The 25,357-nt window shown below is 44.6% G+C and overlaps 1 protein-coding gene across 2 annotated transcripts in view; it reads left to right on the top strand.

The window, feature by feature from the left end:
• Positions 1-25,357, top strand: part of LOC118784532 (protein Jumonji-like) — a 99,384-nt gene that overhangs the window by 66,775 nt on the left and 7,252 nt on the right. For both annotated transcript variants that reach the window (XM_036538808.1, XM_036538807.1), the window contains exons 4-8: positions 4,218-4,387; positions 13,033-13,215; positions 18,093-18,310; positions 22,149-23,475; positions 24,495-24,994. In XM_036538808.1, the coding sequence (XP_036394701.1) occupies positions 4,218-4,387; positions 13,033-13,215; positions 18,093-18,310; positions 22,149-23,475; positions 24,495-24,994 (2,398 nt within the window). The remainder of the gene's footprint in view (positions 1-4,217; positions 4,388-13,032; positions 13,216-18,092; positions 18,311-22,148; positions 23,476-24,494; positions 24,995-25,357) is intronic.

The following is a 25,357-nucleotide window of genomic DNA, read 5'->3' as shown; positions in this document are numbered from 1 at the left end:
TGCATCTGTGTTGCGTCCATTGGTGTCTGAGGAGATTAGCACAGGCAGTTGGTGATGCCCACCTTCCCGATCACTGCAGTCAGATGTAGGTGGAACTACTACAGAGTCAGAAGTCAGAATCAAGGTGGTCATTTCAATCTGAGCACACACCAGCATCCAGTGTGATGTCATGTGTCACAGCTCTAGTTGTGGGTGGTACAATGGGGGGAACAATGGGCAGTTTTGTGTGTCATTGTGAAAGAGGCTAACCTGGAGTAATTTGACTATGGAAATAAACCTGCAGTGGCTGCACTGCCCTCTGTGTCCCCTCAGTTTTGGCTATTGGATTAGGAGGCTTGGGCAGGGGTCAGGGAGGGGTTAGGGGAGACTCCAGTCCAGCTCTTCAGAAATGCCTTTGATTCTGGAGGGGGCACTGACCCAAGGACAGGGGGACACCTCTAATGTGTACAATCAGTACCCAATGTCATTTCTGAACAGAAGATAGGATCTGCGTGGTTTTGCAGGACCACGGTGATGTGTTTCATACATTTAACTGACCCCAAAAGCCTATATTTGGTTCTATTTCAGGTGATTACAGTACGTACCTATTACATAAGACTTTAAAGGTAATTGCCCAAGCCTTCATTACCTAAAATGTAACAAGTTAAATCATTTTTTCATCTGGATGGTAGTGTGGTATGGTGCTTTAGGAACTGGGTTTCGTTGTCAGTACATTGCTGAACTGATTCCTGGTTGGGGTACTGTTGAGCAAGGTTCCCTACTTGAATTGCTTCAGTAAATACTCAGTTGTACCAGTGGATATGGTGGCTCAGCATGGAGAGGCTATCTCATGCTGAGCAAATAAAGTACATATGTTAAATATTATCATTATTTTTGACAAAGTATTGAGAAGTCTGTTCCCAGAGAAATCGAGCTTGACAATTTTGTGTGTTCTGCATCTGTATTTACTTATCGCCCTGTGTGTTTCTAATGAAGGGTTGCATTATGTAGACAGATGTTTATGGATTCACATCTAAAGGCTAAAATATATAGGGAATATGCAGGTTTTGAAGTTTGACATACACCTGTACATGTCTTTTGGCTCAAAATGCATACAAATTTTCGATAGATTTGCATGTTAAATTGTAATTTTTAGGTACTTTGTTGGCAATATTTCGGTGCCCTTTAAATGGGGCACTTCTTGATGAGTGTCACATGAATTTCCCAATAAAATTTAGTGGTCATCAGAGTACATCTGTCTAGACAGGAACTTAGCCCTCCCAATCGCACGCCCCCCGCCACCTTGTGTCAATGGCCCACTTCTCTGTTGAACATTGCCCAGCCTTATTACACGTTATCTTTTATTGAACAAGCTTTGGCTCTCTCATAAGGCCTGTGCCTCTTTTTCATGTCCCCTGGAAGTGAAAATCATAGCGATGATGTTTGTGCTAATCAGAAGCGAACATCTTGCAGTATTCCTTAAGGATGGAGAGAATGGGGAAGTCAGTTGTTTTATCTCCACCAGAAAAAAAAAGTTTGGGGAAAGAAAAAGGTTTACCAAAGGCAAACAAACCACAAATGTACTGTATAGTGCTGCTATACGATAGCTTTAAACAGAGTATGGAATCTTTCCAGTTTGTAATGACTGTCACAGGCTGTTATGTGACATAGGCACACTACATGATCATTTGTGTGGCCCCACCTACTACAGCTGACCTTAGAGTTCACTTGATTGAGCTTATTTTACAAGAATAAGATTGCAGGTAGACAACAACAATGTAGATGATACAGCATCAAGGGATGTATGTTATCCATGACATTTAAATTTAGGGGTTTTGAGCTATCGGGAGTGAGTTGTAGTGAACATCATGCTACTTGGAACCAGGTTTTTACAGCTGAACAGCTGGGTTTTAAATTGGCGGCAGAAGACTGTGTGATTATGAAGTTATAATGATGACAGAGTGCAGATATTGTGTTTATGTGTCTGTGTGTGTGTGTGTCTGTGTGTCTGTGTGTCTGTGTGTCTGTGTGTCTGTGTGTCTGTGTGTGTGTGTGTGTGTGTGTGTGTGTCTGTGTGTGTCTGTGTGTGTCTGTGTGTGTCTGTGTCTGTGTCTGTGTGTGTGTGTGTGTGTGTGTGTGTGTTGGGGGGTTCCAATGGACTGACTGTTTGGAGGAGTTGTACATGTGGTTTACATTTTGTCATGTAACAGATTTATCCAGAACAATTACAATGTGGGTATAGCAATATTAACGCACGTTAATATTGTCACAGGCTGCACATGTCAGCCTATCACAGTGCCCTGATAACGAATGTGATTGTAAACATCTAAGCGCTACAGTAAATTCACAAGTGCAATACAGCATTCCCTACAGTAATAGTACTGTACCTTTGCCTTTGTACATTTTTATGCATATACCCCACTGTGCATAAATTGGTTGCCAGTGTTACCTGTGTGTTATTTTTAACCTTCCCCCAAATGAAAGTAATCTTGTGAGTGAACGCCTGGGCAGACAACTGGATAGAATCAGGATTATGGAGTAATGGAGCTATAGCTGGAGGATATGTGACAAAACCACTGAAAAATAATTCTCAAATCTAAAGTCACGCTTTGGCACATAGATAAAGCTGGAGGCATGGAATGCAGGGAGAGGACGCAGTCTTCGGCAGAGGTCCAGCGCTCATCTCGAGACACAAAGTCTTTAGTATTCCTGGAATGTCAGCCAGGCAACCTCCATGAAATCTAAAAAATTAATCTCACCGTGGGGATAGAGAGAGATCTTAAAACGGAACAGGCCCTGTGTGTCTGCTTAAGAAGGCGGCCTTGAAAGTCAGTCTGCAAACAGACACATCCTTGGGGCTCTTTATACTTTTATCAGCTGTCAGCTGCTTCAGAGGCCTTGGCTGTGTTTAATAGAGAGCTTAATTACATTTTATAGACTCGACATGAATCAAAAGTTGGCGATGGAGGCATTCGCCGGACAGCTGCTGGCAGGGGCTGCCGGGTTGTGCCGTAGAAAACAAATGTTTCACATCATGTTATTGTTTCAGCAGCGCGCCATCATTTCAGTGAGAATTATGTAGAGATGGATAAAAGTATGTCAGATTGTATGTCTGGATTCAGTATAGAATGTCACTAGATAAATGAAAGTGTTGAAAAAGATGCTGGATTTTTTTTTATTATTATTATTACATGACAGTGACTGGGGCTGATTTAGAGCTTGAAACTGAATATCTGAGCAGAAGAAAAAGAATGAAAAGAGTCAGATCCATCAAATAGCCTACTTGTATTCTTGCATGGTAAAGAATACCAGTAAGTGAAACTTTGACGTTCGAAAAGATTTCCAGGTAATTCATAAATGCATGTTTGCAAAACTTGGCAATGCAATAATTTGGTGAGTAATTCATTTGTGACATTGTACTATTGGTGAGGTTTAATGATATTATGATATGGAAACATGATCTTTTCAATTAAATTAGTTTCATATGAATGAGGGGAAGAAAGAAGCTGTGAGTGTGCATGTGTTTAATAGCGATCAAATTGGATTTGCTGGATTACTATTTCATCCATCTGATGTAAGGTGACTATGAAAAAAAATACAGGTGAAAATGATGGGTTTTATAAAATACAAAAAATCATTGTATAATATCAGCAAGGATAATTAACTGAGGTTGGTAATGAGCACTAGCTGTCTCCACATGGGCTGCACAAAGTAAAGTTTTTACTTTGTTAACCAGAGCCGCATTGTAAATGTGGAGGGTATTGCTGAAGGTCTACAACATTCTAAAAGGAACTAAATTGCCATCAGTTACATAAATGCCCTTTGAAAACGTGGTGCACAAATCTGAAGTGGTTTAACTGCACAACTCCAGAAACACAGTAATACACTTAAACCCTTGAGAATAAAAGAGTTGTGTAATTTTTCCAATTGTACACACTTTATACACACTTTAATCACTTATACATCATAATGGTTTGGCTCACTGGTAGCCTCGGTCCAGCACCGAGCTTTTTGGAGTGTCATTTCGTTTGAGTTCAGTTCTGAATCTAAATTCTCCAGTACTTTTGTAGACCATGATTGAAATCAATATTTGTTTTGAAAACAGACCTCAAATGAAGGCAGTGATAATGTCATATTTCCATTGCACAATGGTGCTTTTTTCCATTATTCATCAAGAAGGGTTCAGTGAAATGCTTATCTTGCTGACTGATTTTCTTCTCCCTTCTGTGTTCTCATAGGCCAAGGCTGCAAGCACAAAGGAAGTTCGCTCAGTCTCAGCCCAACTCGCCCAGCAGCACCCCGGTGAAGTTGTCAGAGGTGGTACTGCCCACCCCCACGTCCCAGATCAGTGACCTCTCCAAGCGCAAGCCCAGGACTGAGGACTTCCTGACATTTCTTTGTCTGCGAGGTGGGTTATTAATGCACCCAGAACTGAGCATTGCCTAGCCCCCCCTCCCCCCCAAGCACTTATTTGATAGTCTAAATTTGTACAGTTTAGATGGAGCATCTCATGCAAATATAGACTTGTATGAGATTCTCCAGATTTTTTCTGCACTACAGAATGGTCACAATGCAGCAAGAAGCATGCTGTAGTTGTTGAGTGTTTGTTTGTCAGAACAGTTCAGCAGCCGGGGATACTGAAAGGGCCAGGAAATACTAGAAGACTTAGAATTTGAAACTCATTGGAGCCAAACATAGATTTTCCTGCTCAGAAACCGTTATGCCTTTTTCTCATGTTTGGCCGCATGTAGGAAATGGTTTAATTGATGTGTTAGAGGGGGGTCTGAAGGTAAGCATTTTTGATTAAATAATGCCAGCCTATAGGAAAGGATATGTGATCCTGCCTGCTATGGTGGTGATTTGTGTACCTTTGGGACTGTAAAGTTAAGATGAACATTTTGTTGGGAATCCTAGTACTTTCCAAGATTGATCTTTCAGGGGATTAGGTGACAGCCGTTATATCCGGGTGCTGGTTCATTACATTACATTGGCTTAGCAGGTGCTCTTATGCAGAACAGTTCATATAGCTTACATTTTTTCTTGGTAACCGTTTATGTAGGTGGATATTTACTAAAAGCAGATAAGCACCTCACCCAAGGGTGCAATAGCAGTGCCTCACCTTGGAATTGAACCGGCAACCTTGAGTTACAAGTCCTACACCTACACCATCACTGCACTTTACCAGAACACCTGCAGTATGCTATGGAACTGCCCACCACAGTTGTTCTCTCAGGCCTAGATTCAGTCTGTCCTTTTGTAAGCTTTGTCTGAATTGAAATAAAGAAATATGGGCATGTTTCACCTTATTCAAGCGAGGCTGACCTGTGACCTTAAATTTTTTTTCTAAAATTTTGGTGATTCATTAAAAAAAAAAAAAACACTTGCATAAATTTGCAATTCAGTGGTAAAGACAAAGTACTATGCAGTTAAATTTAATTGGAGGGCCTTTGAGATTAGAGCACTTGAATCAGTCCTTCTCTTGCATATTTCTTCAAGAATGGTAATTAGAAAATAAGTAATTATCTTCTTTCCCAGCTGTCAATCACACTATTTAATTTAGTGCTGTTGTCAAGATTAACAGATTGCAGGTTATAATAGATGTATGAAAAATACTATCACACTAATAATTTGGAGCAAATCATCTGAAACAATACCATTAAAAACAAAGAGATGTGGTCAAGCCATGCAGAGTTATGTTCAAAGCCGTGTCCTGACCTTACGCTACGTTTCTCTTTCAGAAGCTGAGCTTAGTGGTTTTTGCAGTAATATTGCCCTGCTATCTAATACATTTCCAAAAACACTGGGACAAGATCCCAAGCAATACTGCAGCTACAAACTATGTTTCAGCTGGACTGATGCAGTGCTTCCATTAACACTGGCCTATATGATTGGACCAGTCACAGAATGAAGGCATTCCATGTAATAAAGAGCACTCAGAGTCAAAGCTCAGCATTAACAGTGGGAGCAAACAGATGGAAATAGTACATTGAAGCAGTCTTCCAAATAAAGTGCACCTTGTCCTTGGCTGGAAAGCTTGAGATTGACTCTTCAGGCCATTGTAACATGCTGAAAGCATCAGAGCTCTGTGATTATATCCATGACAAAGAAGGTGCCGAGTATTGTTTAGATTTTGACGTATTCCTGGTGGCTCTCCCAGTGCACAGCAAGATTACAGGGGAAACGCAGTGGTGGTTTGGTTTGCCATAAGCCTCGATCTTATTTTTGCTAAATTAAAAACACAAACGAGGGCTTTTTTTCCCCTCATCCATTCCAGGAGCAGCGCTAGCTGTCAGTGTGTGTCTTTTTTTGGCTTATTTGATTATGTTGGTGTTAAAGGGCTTGGAATGTCCATTCCTCCCACCTCGTCTCTGTCCTGTGGCCTCCTGTGCCAGCAGTGTGCTCAGAATGCTCCCCTGCACACATAGTCGTAAAGACATTCTCATTCGCTGAGGGTGCTCCTTTTTATCCAGTTTTACTGAATGACTTTAGAAGGAAACTGTGGGAAGAAAGCCATGACAGAATAATGGGAGGTAGTGTTAGGCCCTAGATCTAAGAATTTACAACTTTTTAACTTTAACGTTCTGTATCTCAAAGGATGTGCAGCCTTGATTTCCACTAAAGGTTTCTCCAGTGGAGTGTGTGTGTGTGTGTGTGTGTGTGTGTGTGTGTGTGTGTGTGTGTGAGAAATAAAGGAAAACAATGAAAATAATGAGGGTCATAACTGAATTTAGGAGATCAAAAATGAACAGGACTTTCTGTTGCCTCCAGCGTAAAGATCACCTCTTTTGATTGATCAAACAGGCTCATTGAGTGATTATGGCTGAGCTTAATTTGTTTTCACTGAATTTTCCCTTGAGATGGTTTGGTGGTGTTGATTGAATCCCGCCCTCTGTGTTTATCTCTCCAGACAGACACATATCACACATTCCTCTCAAAGTCGTGAAATGAATCTTAAGGTTTTGTTATACAGCTGTTGTTTTATTTAGCTGAGATTTAAAAATGCATTATAAATTTGTAGATGTTTCTCCTTTATCACAATAGATATGATTTAATACCCTAGAAGAGCACTTCTTTCTCTGATGCAACTTGTTGTAATGTGCGTTGCCCACAAAAAGGATCACAACACAGTATTACAGTACTTTGTTAATACCACATAAGCCCATTTAAATCCTTTTTTAATATCAGTGTTTTTCCCAGTGGATTTTGACTGACAACATCATCAGACTGACCTGAGCAGTGAGTGGATGGCTGTGAATGTCATTTTTGACGTGTCACCATGACGACTGTAGAACCTTTGATGGCAAGAGAGTAAAATGCAAAAGATCCACTGTGTTCTGAATGCTCTGCAGCTGATAATAATGAAAGGAGTTTCCTTGGAGCAAACTGAGCTTCTCAGGGCAAAAAATGAAGCTGTACAATTTATATCTTTCATAAAACTCAGATAACTTATTGAAGTAACTTATTGTTACTTCCAGGAGTCCTCTGGAGGGTTACTATGGTACCTTAGAGGGCCTAATGTACTAGTCTGAGGTTAGTTGTAAGATTCTGGGTTTTTCATTGTTGCTGACATGCAGGAAAGAATCCCAAGGACTCTTGTAGAATCAGGTTTTTACAATATTCTTTCAGAAGATTTTACTTCTTTTTAATTCATCTGTTCCTGTTTTACTGAGAGTTGATTGGTCTCTGTCTCTGTGTTTTCCAACATTACGGGAACAACAGGCATTAAAACACATATATGTATACACTGACTTACACGCGCATAATACAAGTAACAAAATGACACAGACAGTATGCTATGTGTAAAGGTGTCAGAGAAAGATGTGTGGCTCCTTCACTGCACTAGTGGATCCTACTGTAAATAACCACTGTATTTGGACGTTTGGCAAGGATTTGTTCTGAAAGTAAGATGTTCAGGTTTAATGTAGTCTGAGGGGAGGATTCCAAAAAGCTGGCCTGCTGTTTGTGACTAGTCCGAAGCTATTTTATCTGTTTTGGTATGACCGAGATGGAAATAAAACAGGCCATTCCCAGCCAATGCTTTTGGCAGCAGTTTTAATTGCTCTGTCGGTAATTTTCACTTTTCTCACTGAGTGCTTTTAGCCTATCAAATAGTGATGGAGGAGGTGAGAACATGTTCCAGAACAAACCTGTAAAGCTGGGTCTCACCTTATCGGCCTCTCTGAATGTTGTAATCCTTCTACGAAAGCACACCCTTTGCATAACCTTTTGAATTATCACCTTTATGTTTGTCACTCACTTTAGTGTGCACACCAGTGAACCTTGTCCCTGGATTGTACTATTTTTAAAATGATTTTTTCTGTAGCAGACGCCCTTCTCCAGGATTATCTGCATTGCTCTACATACATTTCTGCAGCTGGGGGCATGCAGAAGCAGTTCAGGTTGCTGAAGGATGCAACTGCTGTAGCTCACCTGGGAGTCCAGTCTGTGGCCTTGGGGGAAGCTTAAGGCCTTAACCAGTACACCACGCTGCCCCCTGTATACAGTTTCATCCATGTGTTACCACCCAGCATGCCTTGCTCTCTCCATCTGCCATCCACATCTGCCACCATCCTATTAGGGGAGCGTTACGACACTGAAACGAGACGGCCGATTCAAATCAAATTAACTCCGCTTGTGGCTGGTGTGGAGGCAGGAGAATGACTGATTAAATTTGCTGCTGACTCTGTGACCGAAGTCAGACTGGGTTAATGGATTTCTGGTATTAAGAATGTAAATCAGGGAGTAGTTTTTGTTAAAGCTTTGTGGCCCATTCCTTGTCGTAATCTGCAGTTGTCTTGCGTTATTTCTTGCATTTGCTTCCCATTCACTCTGGACTCTAAGTGATTGGCATGTGGGGCAGCAGTTGCTTTACTTCTGTTGCTCCTGGTGTAAATGAACTTGACAGGAGTAGTACACCACATTAAGTAGTGTCATTGATGGTTTTGCCAGGAGAGCGCCAGTCTCATCGTTAAAGCTGGGCACACCAGGTTTGCATGGTTGCGGAACTGGACTACAAAGGCGGTTGCAGATTCAAATTGTTCAACTGCTTCTGTGCCTCAGTGCTCCTTGTTTACCAACATGTAGGAGAGAGCCATTATGTTGTCAAAGGAAAAATGGCACAGGGCTCCCATTTTTGTGCTGGCATCAAAAGGCATAGGCATTTGGCTCACCAGTCTGAGGATGAGGTGTGGTATATTTGAATATCTCTCCAGTTCAGAGTTAGATTACATAGTGCAGACATGGACCCTCCCGTATTAGAGCATCTATTCATTGAGATGCATAAGGTTTTCCCGCAGAAATCTGAATGCAGAATGAATGGTTACAGCACTAGATCCCCAGTTTGGGGTTCACACACCCACTGCACCCCCAGCAAACCCCCCCCCCACACCGTTTTAACTACTGCCCCAGGACCTGCCAGTGATTTTCCCTTGACCCTTTTCCTGTCATATGACCCCTCTAAATGGCACGGTGATTAAAGTCGTTTTCTCAATTAACTGGGTCATTTAAAGTAAGGACCTTTTTGGTGACCTTTTTCTTGCTTGTTTTTTCTGTAATTCACTCCTGTTGCACTCATCATTAGAGCCCTGTGTAGCTGTTGGCAGCACAGAAATGGCTGCTGCTGATGAGTGCTGGGGGGTGCTTTCCTCTTTAATCAATCCTCAGACTGTGAAGTGCTGCAGGAGGGCATTGCCCAGGAGATCTAGGGCATACCTGAACAGCAATATCAGTGCACTAATCAACTTGGTGTAAAAAGAAATGTGCAATTAGAAGGAAATGTTTGTATAAGTGTGATTAACTACCTTGGTTTCTGTGTGGCTTATGTACCTCTCTGGTTTATGTGATTGTTTCATTCCCCATGCTTTCCATTATGTGGAGATGTTTTTGACTGCCCCAAGATCTTCTTACACTTACATTTTTAACATCAGGTCTCATTTTGGTATGCCATAAGCAAGCTGCCTCACAGTTGCATTGAGCCTGAGCGAAAAATGCACAACATTCCGGGTGAAGTACTCATACACGCTCACTCTTTCACATACACATAGAGCTGACATGCTGGCTAAAGACATGTTGCACTGGACATTTAACTCTGATGGTTTTTAAAATCTATAATGCGTCGTCTCTCTGGCTCTGTTGAGTGTCCTGAATAAGTAAGAGATGACAGGAGGATCAAGAGTGTGTGTTCAGTCATCTGATTCTACAATGCCTGTCCGATTCTACAGTGATTCTAACCATGATTTAAATGTGAAGATTTCCATCACTGTTTTCTTCAGTCCGTTGTCTGTGGAACTAATGCTAGCACTACTGTACATTTAATTGCAGGATACTGTACCTGGCACAATGAAGGTTAGTCACATTTTAAGACTTTTGTATTTAGATTGAAAAGTAGATAGATGCCTAACTGCACATTGCACAACTAATAGTTACACTTTTAATTTTTAATCTTTAAATTCTTATAAATGTAATACATTTTTGCTGTACATATTTTATATATGTATCATCCTTGTGAAGTTGTTATTAAGGAAACAAATGGGTAGAATTTGTAATAATGCATTTTGTGACTTTTGTTCCATTTATGTTTTATTTCTTAGTTTTAGAAAGGGTATGACTGCTGAACTAAAAATTAGCATACTAAGATTTAAGAGTGCCATTTTCAGCTGACAGCAGTGGGTGTTTTTTTTTTTTTTTTTTTTTTTTTTAACCATTTGACTTTCAGACCAGTTCAGTAGCCCTGTGGGTTACAGTCATAATGCTGAACCTAGAATGCTGTGGGTTCAATGCCCAGCAGACTCACCAAAGATGCCCTGAGATGGATTCTGGATAGTAGCCCTGCAATACACAGATACATGTATACCTACATGTCCCCTTCCTGGCTAACGTCCCAGTCCGTCTGTCTAAACTGTCTGTCAAATCATTCCCCAGTTTAATTGGCTAAATGAATCCCACCACATCAGCTGATAAGTTGTGGTGAAAATGTCTGCCTTTCATCACCCAGGGGGGAGATGCATATTGGTGGTAGTTGAAGTGAGACACCCCCATACCTTTCACTGTAAAAAGCTCTCAGATCTTTGAAAGGGATGAGAGGCACTATATTAAACCACTTCGACATTATTACTTATTGTTATCATTGTAATAGTACAACAATCTACTTCACTTTAGTGAAGGAGGGATAAGCTCCAGCTGTGTTAGCAGCCTAGCCTCAGATACAGCCGTCCGTCACAGTAGCTTCAAGTCACAGGGCCAAGTCTCTCCCCTGGCTCTCCAGTCAGAACACCTCCCAGTTGTTGGAGATAAACCTGATCCCCGTGTTCCAGCCTCCGCCAGGCTCCCACTGAAATGTGCCCGTCACACTGATGCAGGCAGTGCCTCGTGCTCGAAGAACATGAATGTCAGTCCTAGCTTTGAGCAGCGAGTCTCAAACAGGCCTTCCATTGTGAGCGTGAGGGTCTCTGGTGTGTGCTGAGGCAGAGAAGTAGCTGTGTTGTCTTTGCGGAGCACTGTGGTTGCCTGATCTACCCACTGGGCAACTGCAACATGAAGACTGCAACTACAGCCAATGTAGATTCCTGAAGAATTTCAAAATGTAAAAGGCTTTGATGTTTTTTCTTTGAGTTTAGGCCTTTTTTAAGACTGTATGTGTAAAACTATTTGGTCTTTATCTATATCACTTGTCCTTTTCAACAAAGCAATTACATTATTCATATCTGATTTCTCTCTGGTGGGACAGAGTTTGCAGGTGAATCTTAGTCTACATAGTGAGGTGGTCTGTGTGCAGTTGAACAGTCCTCTGCACAGTCATGTCATCAGCTGTGTTCTCTATAAGCTTTTACCACAGAGAACATCATCAGCAACAGCCAGGAAAATAGAAACAAGAACTATTTAGCTGGGTAATGAGTCCACAATTCTTTTCTTTTGCCAGTGAATTTAATGTGGTTATGCTTAATTTATGAGAGCGTTCCGACATGCAGGCACCTAATCATAATTGTTACCCACATAAAAGCACTGAGGGTGTTTTTCCTGCAGAGTGGAGCGATGAGGGGAAAGAGAGACATTCAGTGCGAGATTAGATTTTGCACCACATCCAAGCGTTTAATGAGCACTGGTGTTTTTACGGGTTGGCTTCTGAGTGGTTTGTGAGAAAGACTGAGCTGTAGATTGTGTTGTTTTTGTTGTTTCCGATTACGTGTAATTTGTCAAATTGTTTGAAATACTGCTCCATCTATCTTGTTAGAAATATCTATTCAGTCTGAATGCGCTCTGTCATCAAATTTCAGCAAATTTCGGTGTTGCTGTTTGTTTTTCCCGTTTGTGACACTCCATTATGGGTTTGGCAGTCATTGAAATGAATGAAAATGGGTACAAAAAAGACAAATAACAAAACTGGTGCTTAACTTGTTACTCCAATATCTTGGATTATAGAGCTCATTGCAGTTTGAGTAGATTCTCTCAGGTGAATTTAGTACTGCATTCCTTTCAAACAAGCCTTGTTGTCAAAGACCCCAGTGCCATTCGTGTTGACACAAAGTGAGTATTTCGAAATGTGCCGCTAAAGTCAAGTCTATTGTGGGAATAAAACAGAAAAGGGTGATCCGATGTTTAAAATCGCTGCCCTTCAGGAGGAAGAATGCTAATCCAGTTTAAATTTTAAAGCTGCAGATTTGGGGGGATTTACTTTTGCAGCTTGTGGAGCCAGTCTGAGTTATGAACACTTAGGTAAGCCAGTCCCTTTTGCCTGAGCTGGCCTGTTCACACAGTTTTTTCAGCTTTTAACAGCAGTCAACCCTTTTCCTCTTTTCTTTCCTCTCTCCCCCTCCCTCTTCCTCCATCTCACCTTCACTCCCTTTCTCTGTCTTCTCTGGTCTCCTCTCCCATCTCTTTGTACTTTCTCACTCCATCATAACCCCTATCATTCTCTTCCTCTCTCTCTATTCCCGTGACTTCTCTGTATTCTCTGTTTCTTTCTCCCTTTCTTTCTCTTTTTCTCTCCCACTCTTTCCCCTCCCTTCCACTCCACTCTGTCTGTCTCTACTTCTCTCTCACTCCCTCCATTTTCAGGCTCTGCAGCGTTGCCCAGCAACATGGCGTACTTCGGGAGCTCCCAGGATGAAGATGACCTCGAAGATGATGATGAGGAGGAGTGTGAGGACGTGAAGCCAGCTGCCAATGTAGCATCGTCATCCTGCCAGTCCACGCCACGGAAAGGCAAACCGCCCATGAAGCACATAGTCAATGGACACGGTACACCACCCTCCTCCACCTGCCACACACTCTCGTGTGCATGCTCACATGCGCTCACACACACACACACACACACACACACACACACACACACACACACACACACATTTTCAGCACGTGATGTGGTGTGTTACACAAGCAAGCTCGTGGCCACTTGGTCTCTTTGTTTTCACACCTTTTGTTGGGATTATTTGTTCTACCAAAATGGCTATTTGGAAAAACTTCACCCATGGCAAATGCACACTGAAAGCCCCATAGTACACCACAGAGAGATAACACCAATTTTTAGGGTGAGGATAACAACATGTACCTGATGAGGTGCTGAAGAGAAGTGAGTTGAGGAACACTGGCAGACCGTAACCCTTCCCCCGCAGTGGCACCAACCCAACGATGTCCCACCATCATGGACTGCCAATCGATCAAAGGCAGTCTGTGACGTTGCAATCCGACAATCCGACTTGCAACGGCGAGTCTATATGTGTCAGCCTGTGCTCAAAGCAAGTGCTTTAATTGGCTGAGCCACTCTGTACCTCCTATTTTGTAACACTTTACATTAACAGCATTTTCATAATGCAGGCATAACATATTCACATGTATAACATAAAAAGTGACATTATAGCTGTATAAAATATGTGTCATGTATCATTACATGTTTGCTGGAGCACATCAGACATAATGATTGGTAAAATCTCAAAATGCACAATGTGTGTTGTAGTCATGATCCAGATTGTTTAAATCATTTACCAAATCATTATTTATGGTATGTTCTGCAAAGTGTGTAATAAGGCAATAGTTTATTTGGCTGTTATGTCTGTTTTCTCTTTTTTTCCCTTGTTGATCTGTGTCTGCTCAGCCCACTTGTGCTACTGGTGCTGGGCCTTACAAGCACTTTGTAGGTGAAGTTGGCAAGAGGCATGGCTGTGGTGCTTCTGTCGGCTCTAAAAGCTGGTAAAGGCAGATGAAAGAATGGCCTCTTTTCATTATCAGTGATCACAGGAAATAACCAGACCCACACAGAAGTAACATGAGGCTTTTTATAGAGAAATGCCTTAGCCTTGGATTGCGATCTAAATCCAGACAGTCCTCTCAACGTAGGCAGACTCCAGCTTTCAGCATGATGTTGCGCTGCAGCTGCGGGGGCACAGTGGAAAAGCAGTTGTGCTGATTTAGGTCGGTCAGTTTTTCGGCTCCAGCTGGGTCCCGGCTCCGCTGTGGAAAGGCCTGTAAAGATTGACACAGACAGAAACACTGTAATTCAGCCGTGGGTCTCTCGTTCTGTAGCCCCTCTCTGTGAGGCTGGGTAGAGCATGCCTTATGGACATTAAAAAAAGGCACAGGGATTTGCTCCACTGTTGGTCTGGTCGATCAAATGGAGCAATGGGAGGATTAGCGTTTCCCTGACTAGGATGACTCTCTGTGCCAGCGAGTTTATGCGCTAACGTGATGATAGTGGAATGTGACTCACAGTTCCTTTTCTAAAGGATGCTTGGCTGTTCAGAAGCGTCACAAGTAGCTCAGTAGGATTGCCTACGAAATGCTCTGCATCCTTGCAAGCACACCTGCTGTGTTGTCTGCTTTCCCACAATCTTCTCTGCTCTCCCAGAGTCCTCTCTGCTCAGCAACTGCTTCCTGTTTTTAACTTCCCAGGCCAGGCTAAAACCTTGCCTTATGAGGGCTGAAAGTGAGGGTTGCATTTATTGTACTTGTATATGTGTTTAGTTCGGTTTTCATTCCCATGTCTCATTTGCACATATAAAGCATTTTTAACAGTAGTAAAAATTCAGGGGAATTGTAAAACTGCTGATAAATGTATGAAAGCTGATGGTAAACAGAGAAATTTTGTTTAAAGCTTGGACTTTCACTTATGTTGATAATAATTTAAATTTAGAAGAAGAGATTTTGATATAGATTCCTGAGCATTACACATGTACTCTAGGGAAGGTATTTCAGGGTGTATTTATACTTCCTGTTTTTTTTTTCTTCTTCATTACACCTATGTCCTCATCCTGGGTTGCACGATACATTAAATTGTAAAGGCTCAGGTACAGATACAGACACTGTGCATAAACAGGTATAATACAGACAAGGAGGACATAACTGAAGCAAAATGTTCTTTTGAGGTAAATATAATGGCCTTCATGAAAGCATGATTTATATCAACATGTTGCCATTGAGTTAATGTGCTGTTTATATGTAAAGCAGAATCTCAGGCTTTTGATTTTTGAGAGATAGATTAATAAAAAGTACCATAATTCTTGCTATTGTGTAGTATGGTATGAATTACACTCAACTAGAAATTGAATAATCGTTGAAGTACTGTCGGAAGGATTTTGTGTATCTTGTATGGCAAGCGGCAGAAAGCATCCGAGATGCTTTCTTTTTGAGTTTACCAGCAGTTTTGCCTCTGCAACAAAATTTTCTCGGGTTTCCTGAAGTTGGATTTTACATCTGCCAGCGAGTTGTTTTGAGTTCAAGCAGCCGTACATTTACAGGCAAAATTTAAAATGTTTGCAGGCAGTTGGACATTACATTTGCATGCCTACAAATAGAGAGCAGAGTTCTGTCCTGAGTCTCGCCCACAGAGCACAGCAGAGCGGTCCTTTGGCCTACAGTAGTGACCCTGTCAGGTCTGCTGAATAAGTGAAGAGTTATGGCCCTGCCGTTCTCCACAGTAAGCTGCTAATGACCCAGGTCCATAAACAGTGCTCTCTCATTCCGCCCGCACAAACCCTACTATTCAGCTCAGCTGAAGGGAATTGTGCATACACTGCATTCCCACAGGGGAGGCAAAAGTTTTCTCAGCTATGTGGATATTCGATACGCAGATTGAGCCATATAGATCGCATACGCAGAGATGCAGTATTTAAACCCCACATTGCTGAGAGAAGTATTGTTTATTCATATTCTTTTCATTGCAGATGTCAGTATCCAAGTTACTTGAGAACATTAGCTCATATTTTGTGTTGTCGATCGATAAGGCTGGATTTTCACAGACTTAATTTAAATTGAGTATGAAAAATACAACAGGAGGTCCCCATCCAAGACCCTAAAACCTAACACATGGAGTTTGGTAATCTGTGCACCACAGTACCACGATTTCAGGGTTTTTATGCTTTCAATGTTTAAAGTACTGTAAAACTTTTAAAATCCCACATGATTGGGGGAGCTTCTCTTGACATTTATCACACCAGAAGAATGTCCATCAGACATTCTCTCTCTCTCTTGCTCTCTCTGCGTTTGCTTTATAGACATTGTTCAAGCACATTAAGGAACAGGGCTTCTAAACAGAAGTTTGCCGGTTTGACTCCCAGGTACATCCAGGGCTGCACCCTCGATCTGCATACTTCATTTGAATTGAACCTGAGCTGAAGTGACTCGTGTGAACTGCAGTGAAAGTGCAGTCTTCTTCCTCAGTCCCTGAACTCTGTCTCCTCTTTGCAACTTATCAATAAATACCTGCTAATCTACAACTAAACCACAGAGCTGTGCATTGCAACAGAGCAAGAGAGCCTCATACTCCATGCTGTTGTCATTGGATGTGCATGCACGCACACACGTACGCATGCACGCACACACGTACGCATGCACAGAAACACAGACAATCTTGGGTTTGACCCAGTTTTAAAATGCCAGCCACCCACCTTGAGAACACAACTGGCTGCAGGCAGGGGCTTCCTGTCCCTTTGGCTCAGCATACAGATGGAAGGAGTGCCCAGCTGCTGGAAAGCAGTGACCCGGCTCTGGCACAGGCACCCCTTTTTATTCCATTTTAATTTGTTTAATTTAACCTTCATTTACCAAGGCAGGTAAGCTGAGAACTCACTGCCTTTTTACAGTGATGAGTGTGGAAAGAGGGCAGGCTGTGGAATGCAAGGAATTGAGCCCCCCACACAAAAATCCTGGGGGAAACATTGCACTGAGACCCTGATGGTTGTGTGAATTCAGTGTTTCCCAGTGAGCCTTGGTGCTGAGAGAGAGACCAGGGGGAAGCAGCTGACTGAGCCTGCATACAAACCCATGTAGAACAGCCTGAAACCGCAGACCTCTCTCAATATTAGTCTATGTCAAACGAGACAAGTTCATATGCCCTGCTGGCTGGAAACCAACTGGTGTATGTGACCTTATTTGTGGTGTATGTGGCCCTTGGTGCGGCTGTAAAATATAGTTGTCATTAAAAATGAACCTGGAGAGTACTTCAGTAATGTGAAATATTTCTCTTTTTAAAAAAGTAACGCTTTCATTGACTTTAGTCGTGGGTAACTTTTAAGAGGGTGGCCTCACTTTGAAAGCTGTCGCTGTGCTTCTTTGTTTTTTCACGGTCAATGTGGGTGGTGATTTTGAGGAAATCTTGGTGCCTGCTGCTATAAAAACATAGTAAAAATGAAACTGACCTTTGACAAAACCATTACTGTGAAAATAAATAGGTGTTAAAGAACATTACATGGCTGAGATGAACTTCCTATTCAAATTAATATTTTTGGCTGTAATTCTCGTTATTGGAATTAGTGAATCAAATATTTTACAAATATTTCCATGTTATTCCTGTTGGTAGAACCAGCAGCATCACACAGTTTGTGACCATAGGCTAGACTCAGTCTAACCACAGAGCTTCTTTTACTTTATGCTGGATCGTAGAATCACACTTATATTTGTGAATTTTCTTATTGTGGTCACCTATTTTTTGTTCATTTGTAAATCAACCACCATATTTACAATGTGACTTGTTTGGCATCATTATTCAAAGTTTGGGGCGAAGCACACTACAGTAAAATAGAATCTTGTGCAAGGCCTGGCCCTGTCACTAGAAGCTTGTTTTACTGGTCATTGTATGCCAGTTCGTCAGTGGTCATTTTTTACCCTCCGTCTCCCTTATGCAGTTTGTAACGGTCATGCGAAGGTAACGGGGGACAAGGACTCTGCTCTCAAACACAAAAGCAAGGAGGCCACGCCCGGGAGGGAGAGGGCTGAGCGTGCCGAGGGCCGACGGGAGCATTCCTCACCCCCAGCTGCCGCTGACTCTCCAGCGGCCCCGCCCAGGGGCCCTGCGGCCAACGGCCTCCGTCACAGCAGGCCTGCCCAGGAGCTCCGCAAGCAGGTAACCTGCCTCCCCCAACATTGCTTTCATTTAGCATATAAATGGATAACAGGTTACAGTTTTTACCTGTTATCCATTTATATAGCTGGATATTTGCTGGGGCAATTGTGGATTAAGTACCTTGCCCAAGGGTTACACCAGCAGTGCCCTTGCGGGGAATTGACCCAGCAAACTTTCAGTTACCAGCCATGCTTCGAACAACTTCTAACCACTATGCTACGCTACCACATCCTGAGGTATCACCACCTGGTCCCTCCTACTGTTAGGTGTGTCACAGCTTTGCCCCACCATTACCCTGGCCGTTTGCTTCAGGGAGTGAATTGGTCACATTTATATCAGTGAGCAAAAGGCAGCCTGCAGCCATCAAATCAATTTAGCCATAACATGTAGAAAATGCTAACAGTACACTGGGCATATGATTGAGCACCTCATTTGCTTTGACCCTCAGTTAGCCTTCACGTCGCATATTACAAATTCATACATATTTACTGAAGCAGAGTAAGTGCCGTACTCAAGGGAAAATATTTGTGTTCCACATGAGATCTGAACCCATAACCTTCTGTGTAACTGGAGTTCTCAACCCAGCAATTACCTTGCTGCCCAATTGCAAGTGCCATTGCAAAGAAAGACAGTTAACTGTAAGTGTTGGATAACAGTGTTTGCTGTAGTTATACTTGAATAGCAGGGACTTCATCTAGCCTCATTATTTGTGAAACAAGAACTGGTGTGCAACCTCGCTTCCCCGTCAGCAGTCAGAATGCAGGATGATTATGAGAAACAAGTAAACTGCAGTTCAGTGTTCGGATGCATTCAGTGGTAGTGCACCATACTCAGTGTTTAGAGCAGCAACTGATTATACATAACCCAGCTGTCTTTTTGTTGTGAAGGTTGTGGTTTTATGTCTTATCTGGGTGGATATCAACAAAACCATGAATGCTGTGGGATTTTGGTGTCCAAATACAATGCAGCAGTTGTGGTTATCATACGTTGTTTCAAACTAACTTTGTTGTTGAAATCCTGTTAGCATCACTCAATAAACATTGTCAAGGTCTGCCTCAGCGCCCAGATGGTGAACCTGCCGTCATCATTGGGTAGGGATTTTCCTTGATAATGATCGATTTTGGCAAGAAGTCTCCTGTCACTTTCAGGAGCTTAACGTTTTCCAGCTGTTGATGTTATTTTAACTGTATGCAACAGGAAGTCCATTGTGGAATGGAATTGCAGACTCATTGCTCTAGTATCCTACAGCTCTTAAAGGCATTAGCCAAATGATTGATCTAGTGATTGAAAAATAGCTGACTCCATAAAAATAAACAAGCTTTTCCTTTTATCTTTGGAGAAGCCCTTGTGTAATTTGAGACTCATGTTCCTCAAGGTTATCAAGCCTTTGTTAAAGTAGGCAGACATGAGTGCCTTCGTTCAAACGCATAGCATTCATGTAATACTTGCTGTCATCTGCCTTGAAATGTGTAACAGCACATAGATGGGTGCTGACGTCAGATGACAATTATTTTTCTCTCAGTAAAAAATGCGTAGAGATTATGGTTGAAGGGCCCAGGGCACAGGAGAAATAAACAGCAAATTAAAATGAATTGCAGTACAATTCTGAGCAGTGAGTTTGGGGGGCAGGGCAGTGGAGTAGACCCCCGTGGCTCGGTTCGCTCTCAGGCTGGTCTCCTTTGTGCCAAACTGCAGTGTAGGCTGTCCATGCGCTGGGCTGCAGTGTTCAGCAGTGAAATGGTTACTATATGTTTTCTCTTCCTCTCCCAGATCTTCCTGTGAGCTGCGGCGATGCAGATGTTTGTTTTTAATCTTCCTGCCCTACCGCAGCTGGGCTATAGCAACACATGATGTCATCTCAGCTGATCCCCCCAACCCCCCCCCCCCCCAATCCACTCCCTACCTCCTCCTCCCTTTCGGTGCTCACGTGTATCCAAATGAAATTCAGAGTCCTGCCTGTTTTTTTTTTTTTTTTTTTTGTTGTTGACTTAAATGCTTCCCTAATCACAGCGCAGGGCTCCCAGGCTGTCCCAGGCATGCGTTTGTCTGCGTGTGCTCGCTTCAACGGGCACACGCTGGTGCCAGGCACCACAGCTGGGAGGGTCCCCACCACCCCCCACCCCCACCCCACCTTCTCAGACTGAACAATCGTGGTACGAGACTGGGCTCACGTGCGCCAGCTCTCCCCGGCAGAGATATGGCTTGGTGGCAGTGAGTCATCTTGTGGCCAGACAGAGTACTGTAGCTTCCTGAAAAGCCTGAAGCGCTTTCGAATAAAAAAAAAAAAAAATGCAGACGTGGTGGTCGATGGAACAAGTGATAATGAATGCAGTTACAAAGGTGAAGTAGTGAAGGGGTAAGAGAGGGGATTGGGGTGGTGCTGATGGGGGTTGGAAGAGCAGAGCAGCAGAAAGAGTGAAGGGTCTCACAGTGCAGGGTCCTGTCCTTTCTGCCCGGACGTGTGTTTTGAAGCCGGCGACTGCTTCGCATAATGCGATCTTCCTCTGATAATTAGCAGAATACAGTGGGTTTGATTAATGCATGCAGGCCTTCACAGGGTATGCGGGGGAAATGAGGAAGGTGAGGGGCGGGGGCAGGAGAAGGGACGGTGTGTGCTGCGATTGGCCGCGGATTCAGAGAGAACAGTGGGGCTTTTGGCTGAGGCGTGTTCCTTGCCAGACCTCCTCGTGAGACTGGTCTCCTCACCTGCCGAGCAGGGTAATTAATGTGCAGCGCTCCGCCCCTTGCTCGCTGTCCGCTCTCGTGTCCTGCGACAGGAGATGATGGCGTGATTGAGGTCATGTTTTCCATCCCCCCTCCCCTTTTCTTTTGAACAGTTTGTCTTTGTGCTCACGGTGAGCTACGCTGAACACACAGTACCGCAACAACAGTGCCAAGTCACTTTTTATGGTGAAATTGCTTTAAAACAGATGACAGGTGGTTTGTAAAATTTTTATCTGCTCTCCTACCCTACCTGCTTCAATAAAGGTAAGCTCCCTCCCACCTCATCGTTCAAAACAAAGCAATTATGAACAATATGATGACTTCGATGCACATTTTTTTCGCAATGCAGGCAGCACTCAGTGGCACAGAAGAGAATTTATGATAGAGGAGAATGGGATGGGTAGGGATGGAGCAGAGGACTGATGAAAAGTAAATCAATAAAACAGATGCTGCATAACCTGTGTGGTCTGAGGAGGGCTTGAACACGCAACCTTCAGCGAACTCCAGTGAAAATCCCAGATCCAGCTCAGGGGGGGACTAGCTGAGCTATTGTCTTGATCCGTCCATACAAACACAGCAAGCTCTGTTATAGTGTTGTAATCAGACATGGCGGTCTTCACATTGTCGTGTTATGTAACAATAACAGAGAGTGAATTGAAAATGCTTTTGAGACTGTGTTTCAAATCGTCAAATTGAATAGTGACAAAGAGGCTAAATTCATGTGAAAACAGATGTCTTGTACGCCAACTGAGACAGGTGTGTGCCAATGTAAAGACATTTCCTACAAAAGGGTTCTTAAGCTGTGTAAGCCATCAGCCACCTGCCATGTTACGTTCCCTGTGCTTTTGTATTGATTGCAATCTGTTGTGCAGCTGCATGTACCGTAGTTTGCACAGAGGAAAGTGTATGCATTTATGCAGACTCTAAGACTGTCTGTGCATCAGTGTGTTTTTGGGGTGAAGACACTTGAAACAAGATTCAGCTTTTTTCCTACTGTACATTAAAAACATAAAGTTTAATTGCTAGAACAAGCCATCCAGCCCCTAATATAGGCCTACCACTTGTACTGCCTCATTTTGGGAAAAACTCACTCTGGTTTTCTTTCCTCTGGCAGATTTCGAAAGTGAATGGAGTGACACGGGCCTCCTCCGTCAGAGCGCGCCCGCCCAGTGCCAAGAGGGCGCGGGGGTTCCGCCCACTGCCATCCAAAACTGTGAAGTACACAGCCACCGTGACCAAGGGCCACGTCACCTACACCAAAGCAAAACGAGAGCTGGTCAAGGAAGCCAAACTCAGCCGCGGGAAGGCCGCTGTCACTCACTCGCCCCGCCCCAGCAGTCATCGCCGTAACCACAGCAACCGGCTCCACCACGCCAATGGCGCCGCCCATCCTCGCCTCCACCACTCCAACTCAGGAAAAGCCCGGAGCAGCAATGCAAAAACCCGCAAACAGGTGCTATTACCCAACGGGCTGCACAAGGTGGCCAACGGGGGCTGCGCGCCGCCCAGGGGGCGGCTCAACGGGCAGCTGTGCGCCAGGGCAGAGTGCCGCCCCGGCCGCGAGGGCCTCCGCACTTCCAGGAGGCGTCTCGAGGCAGCAGGGGGCGCTGCTGTGACTGAGAAACCAGCCCCAGCTGACGTCGGAAAGGTCAAAGTACAGGTCAGCGGCACTCTGGAGACGCGCAGGAAGAGGGCCACTCAGGAGAAGGCTGAACCCAGCAGCCACGTCACCAAGGAGGCCGCACCCCCCAGCTCTGAGCAGCCGAGCCCGGCTCCACTTGGCCCGGCTCAGCCCAGCTTGACTCAGCCCAGCCTGACTCAGCCCAGCCCAGCTCCGCCCGCTTTGACTCAGCCCAGCCCCGAGCGCCAGCGGCCCAAGCGGGCGTCGGCTGGCAGGCTGATGTTCACCAGACAAGCACAGCACAAGGTGCAGGCCGCCCCCGCCGAAAAAAACTCCTCTACCTCAGCCAGCGAGCCCTCCCCCACGCCAGTGAAACCAGCAGAGTCTAAAGCCGAGACGGAGCAGGAGAGGGAGAGAGAAAGGGAGAGGGAGAGGGAGAGGGAGCGAGAGCGTGAGCGTGAGCGAGAGCGTGAGCGGGAGAGAGAGAGGGAGAGGGAGAGGGAGCGGGAGCGGAGCCGGATGGTCTGGGGCTCCATGACAGAGGTGCCGGTGTTCAGGCCCAGCCAGCGGGAGTTCCAGGACCCGCTGGTGTACGTGGAGTCGGTGCGGGAGCAGGTGGAGCCGTACGGGCTGTGCCGGGTCATCCCGCCCTCGGACTGGCGGCCCGAGTGCAAGCTGAACGAGGACATGCGCTTTGTCACACAGGTGCAGCACATTCACAAGCTGGGCCGGCGCTGGGGCCCCAATGTGCAGCGCCTGGCCTGCATCAGGAAGCACCTCAAATCTCAGGGCATCACCATGGACGAGGCCCCGCTAATAGGTCTGTCGACAGGCGGCTTCTTCTTGTTGCCTTTTTTCTTTGAGTAGGATTTATCAGTGCAAAACAGGTCCAGTGAGTGTTTTTCAAGATTTCTGGCATTTCCTCATGCAGGTTTCACAGGGTTTGTGCAAGAACAGCCCCCACACAGCTCCTCTTCCATAAGCCACTGTTTTATTTTCACGGAAATGGCTAATGTTCCAGCCACACAGACCTCCATCAGGGCAGTGGTGTGTCATGCAGGAAGCTGTGGCGTATTATCATTAACTGCAAGGATATTCTCAGGGTATTTTCTCCCACACGCTGACCAAAAGCCGCCCGTGTGTAAATGTTATGTAAAATGAAACTGCCATTTCCCTGCTGTCTGCTGGGGATTAGGTCAGAGACATGGGGTGCTTTGTTTTAAACAGACACACGTCATTCCAGAACTCTGCTACACCCAGGTCTGAGACTTTACTTTCAGTGTGCGTCCAGCTCCCTCAGTGTGATGTATGTGGCCCGATCAATGACCTGGTCCAGCTGTGTGAGCCTGTGTGCAGGGCTGTGACCAGATCATAACCTGGTCTGGCTGTGTCACAGTGGCATCCCTTACTTGTGCAGGTCCTGTGAATGTATCTGGCAAACCACAGTGATGCAGGATGGAGGTAAAAAGAGAGAAAAACAAGAGTAGAGCAGAGTTTGCATTTTTTTCCCCATCTTTGCTCCCTTCATCTTTGGGTTCATAAATGCACAGAACACGCACACATTCACTGACACACAAATGCACACAGAAACCCACAGTCAGCCCCCATGCACATATTCAGTGTAACACTCATTCACAAATATGTAGTCAGTGTTAGTCATTCACTATGCGTGAACTCTCACTTATATACTTCATGCGTACATGTTTCACTCTCTCTCTCTCTATCTCTCTCTCTCTCTCTATGACACACGCGCACACACACACTCACATACACCCACAGTTATGCCTCACACTCCCTGTCTCTCTCACACATGTGCTTCCTGTGACATGCCCCCCTCAGGTGGCTGCGAGCTGGACCTGGCACGCTTCTTCCAGCTCATCAACGACATGGGCGGCATGCAGCAGGTGACGGACCTCAAGAAGTGGAGCAAGCTGGCGGACCTGCTGCGCGTGCCCAAGTCGGCCCAGGACCGGCTGGCCAAGCTGCAGGAGGCCTACTGCCAGTACCTGCTGTCTTACGACTCGCTGTCGCCTGAGGAGCGCCGGCGGCTGGAGGAGGAGGTGCTGGCTGAGAAGGAGAACCTGGAGCGACGGAGAGGGCCCCTGGAGGGCCACTCGGAGAGCGCCCAGCGGACCCTGCTGCTGCCTCGCTACGAGCCCAAGAACGGCCTGGTCAACGGCCTGCAGCACAGCAATGGCGTCCGCGGCAACCTGAGGGAGCTGGATGCCCCGGTCAAGAGCTACCGGCGGCGACCCTTCGCTCAGGAAAAGAAGGGCGATGGGGAAGAGGAAGAGGACGCGGAGGGTGTTCTTGGCGACCAGCACAAGTGCATATACAAGGTATGGGTTTCGCCCCGCTCTCTGACCTTTTTCACCATCGGTTTTTTCTATGTGCCGTTTGCTGTGAATGAAATTTCTACCTGTGTGTTTGTGACAGGTGGAAATAAAGCTAACGGATTTGTTGCTATTTGTGAACTTTGTGTGTGTCTGTGTGTACGCGTGTGCATGGATGCAGGTTCTCATGCTTATTGTTTGTCTCTCACTTACTGAGAGGTTCCTGTAGTAGCAGAGTTTTACCACTAGGGGTCAAATTAAGCAAGCAAGGTAGTCTCCTGGTTGCTCTGCCTCCCTGTCTAGATGGTGTACACTGGTTTACAATACAGGGAAATCTGCTGTAGACAACCTGACTGACTCCAGAGTAAT

Source organism: Megalops cyprinoides, chromosome 10 (assembly GCF_013368585.1).
Source record: "Megalops cyprinoides isolate fMegCyp1 chromosome 10, fMegCyp1.pri, whole genome shotgun sequence".
NCBI classification, from domain to species: domain Eukaryota; kingdom Metazoa; phylum Chordata; class Actinopteri; order Elopiformes; family Megalopidae; genus Megalops; species Megalops cyprinoides.
The sequence above is the reverse complement of the archived record's forward strand: the minus strand, read 5'-3'. Positions and strand labels throughout refer to the sequence as shown.